The sequence below is a fragment of the Ailuropoda melanoleuca genome, chromosome 20, assembly GCF_002007445.2.
Source record: "Ailuropoda melanoleuca isolate Jingjing chromosome 20, ASM200744v2, whole genome shotgun sequence".
Lineage (NCBI taxonomy): Eukaryota > Metazoa > Chordata > Mammalia > Carnivora > Ursidae > Ailuropoda > Ailuropoda melanoleuca.
The window spans coordinates 21366949-21368218 of record NC_048237.1 but is presented as its reverse complement, the minus strand read 5'-3'; the positions used below and the strand labels follow the sequence as shown (position 1 = coordinate 21368218).

At 55.0% G+C, this 1270-nt stretch overlaps 2 protein-coding genes across 2 annotated transcripts in view; both read right to left on the bottom strand.

Annotated features, from left to right (window-relative positions):
• FANCM (FA complementation group M) overlaps positions 1-1270 on the bottom strand; it is an 83092-nt gene that overhangs the window by 39465 nt on the left and 42357 nt on the right. The gene's annotated exons all lie outside the window — the stretch shown is intronic.
• LOC100476182 (claudin-6) overlaps positions 40-1270 on the bottom strand; it is a gene marked incomplete at its 5' end in the record, with an annotated part of 11936 nt that continues 10705 nt past the window's right edge. Inside the window, 3 exon segments of the mRNA XM_034648661.1 lie at positions 40-626; positions 629-708; positions 710-1226. Coding sequence (XP_034504552.1) covers positions 604-626; positions 629-708; positions 710-1226 — 620 coding nt within the window.

Below are 1270 nucleotides of genomic sequence, written 5' to 3'. Positions count from 1 at the left end.
TTTTTTTTTTTTTTTTTTTTTAAAGTAAGACATGCTTTATTTAGCAAACACTGGTGAGTGTATGGGCGGAGGCATGGCTGAAGTGGGCAGGGGTTGAAGGGAGGATGGGGGGGAGTCTATAGCACAGCTCGGACGGGACTCCAGGTAGAGGAGCCAGAGGTCATAAGACTTGGAAGCAGGCAGTTCTTTGGTGACTTATCATCTGCTCTTCTAAAGGCCACATGAGGCTCAAGAGCCCCCAGGGGTTCCAGAGGCCTGACTAGTAGGGAAGGACTCAGGGACAGGCTGAAACAGCCGGCAGCCTTTATGTTGGCCCACAGCTCCAGGTTGGCCTCCAAGATGGGGATGTCCAGCGTGGAGAAAGATCCAGAAACCGTGAAGCATCACGTCCTTGGATCCATCATCCAAAGGTGAGAAAGACCAACAGCACAGCCCAGGAAAGACTTGGGTTCCTTGGTTAGGTTATGCATTTTAAAAATACCCCTCCCCCAAAAAGCAAAAAAGATAAAAACAATCCCCAAGCTGTCTGGATCACCATCTCGATGTCTCCAGTTCAGAGGGTTAGGCTCCACGGTCAAGGGAGTCTCCATTTCCCTACCAGAATCAGACATAATTCTTAGTAGGTACTCAGGGGCACCCTGAGGGGTGGCATGTGCGGCGGACGCCGAGTATCGGGCCATATAACGGCTCGAGAACTGGGAGCCCCCTGCCCAGCAACAAAAGGCCAGAGGCTGCCCAGCCCAAGTAGAGGGAGGCTCCCAGCTCCCGCTTTTGGACATCCGACACCTGGGGGTTGTAGAAGTCCCAGATGATGGCGTGAGCCGTCCAGCAGATGGGGATCAGGATCAGGACCCCTGAGATGACACAGATGATCTCAGAGACTAGCACCAGACAGGCCTTGGAGTCCTTGTCCTCCACACAGGCGGTACACTTGGCTCCTGCAAGGTAGACCAGCAGCCCAAGCAGGGCCAACAGAAGGGCAATGACGCAGAGGGCACGGGCAGCCTGCAGGTCCTGGGGCAGTGCCAGCAGGGAGTCATACACCTTGCATTGCACCTGGCCTGTGCTCTGAACCATGCAGGACATCCACAGCCCCTCCCACACCACCTGGGCCATGATGAGGTTGTTGCTGATGAAGGCGGTCACCTTCCACGGGGGCAGGGCACAGGACACCAGAGCATTCACCCAGCCAAGCAGTGTCAGGATGATCCCCAGGATTTGCAGACCAGCAGAAGCTATGGCAAAGTTGAGGCTGAGAGGAGCTGCACTG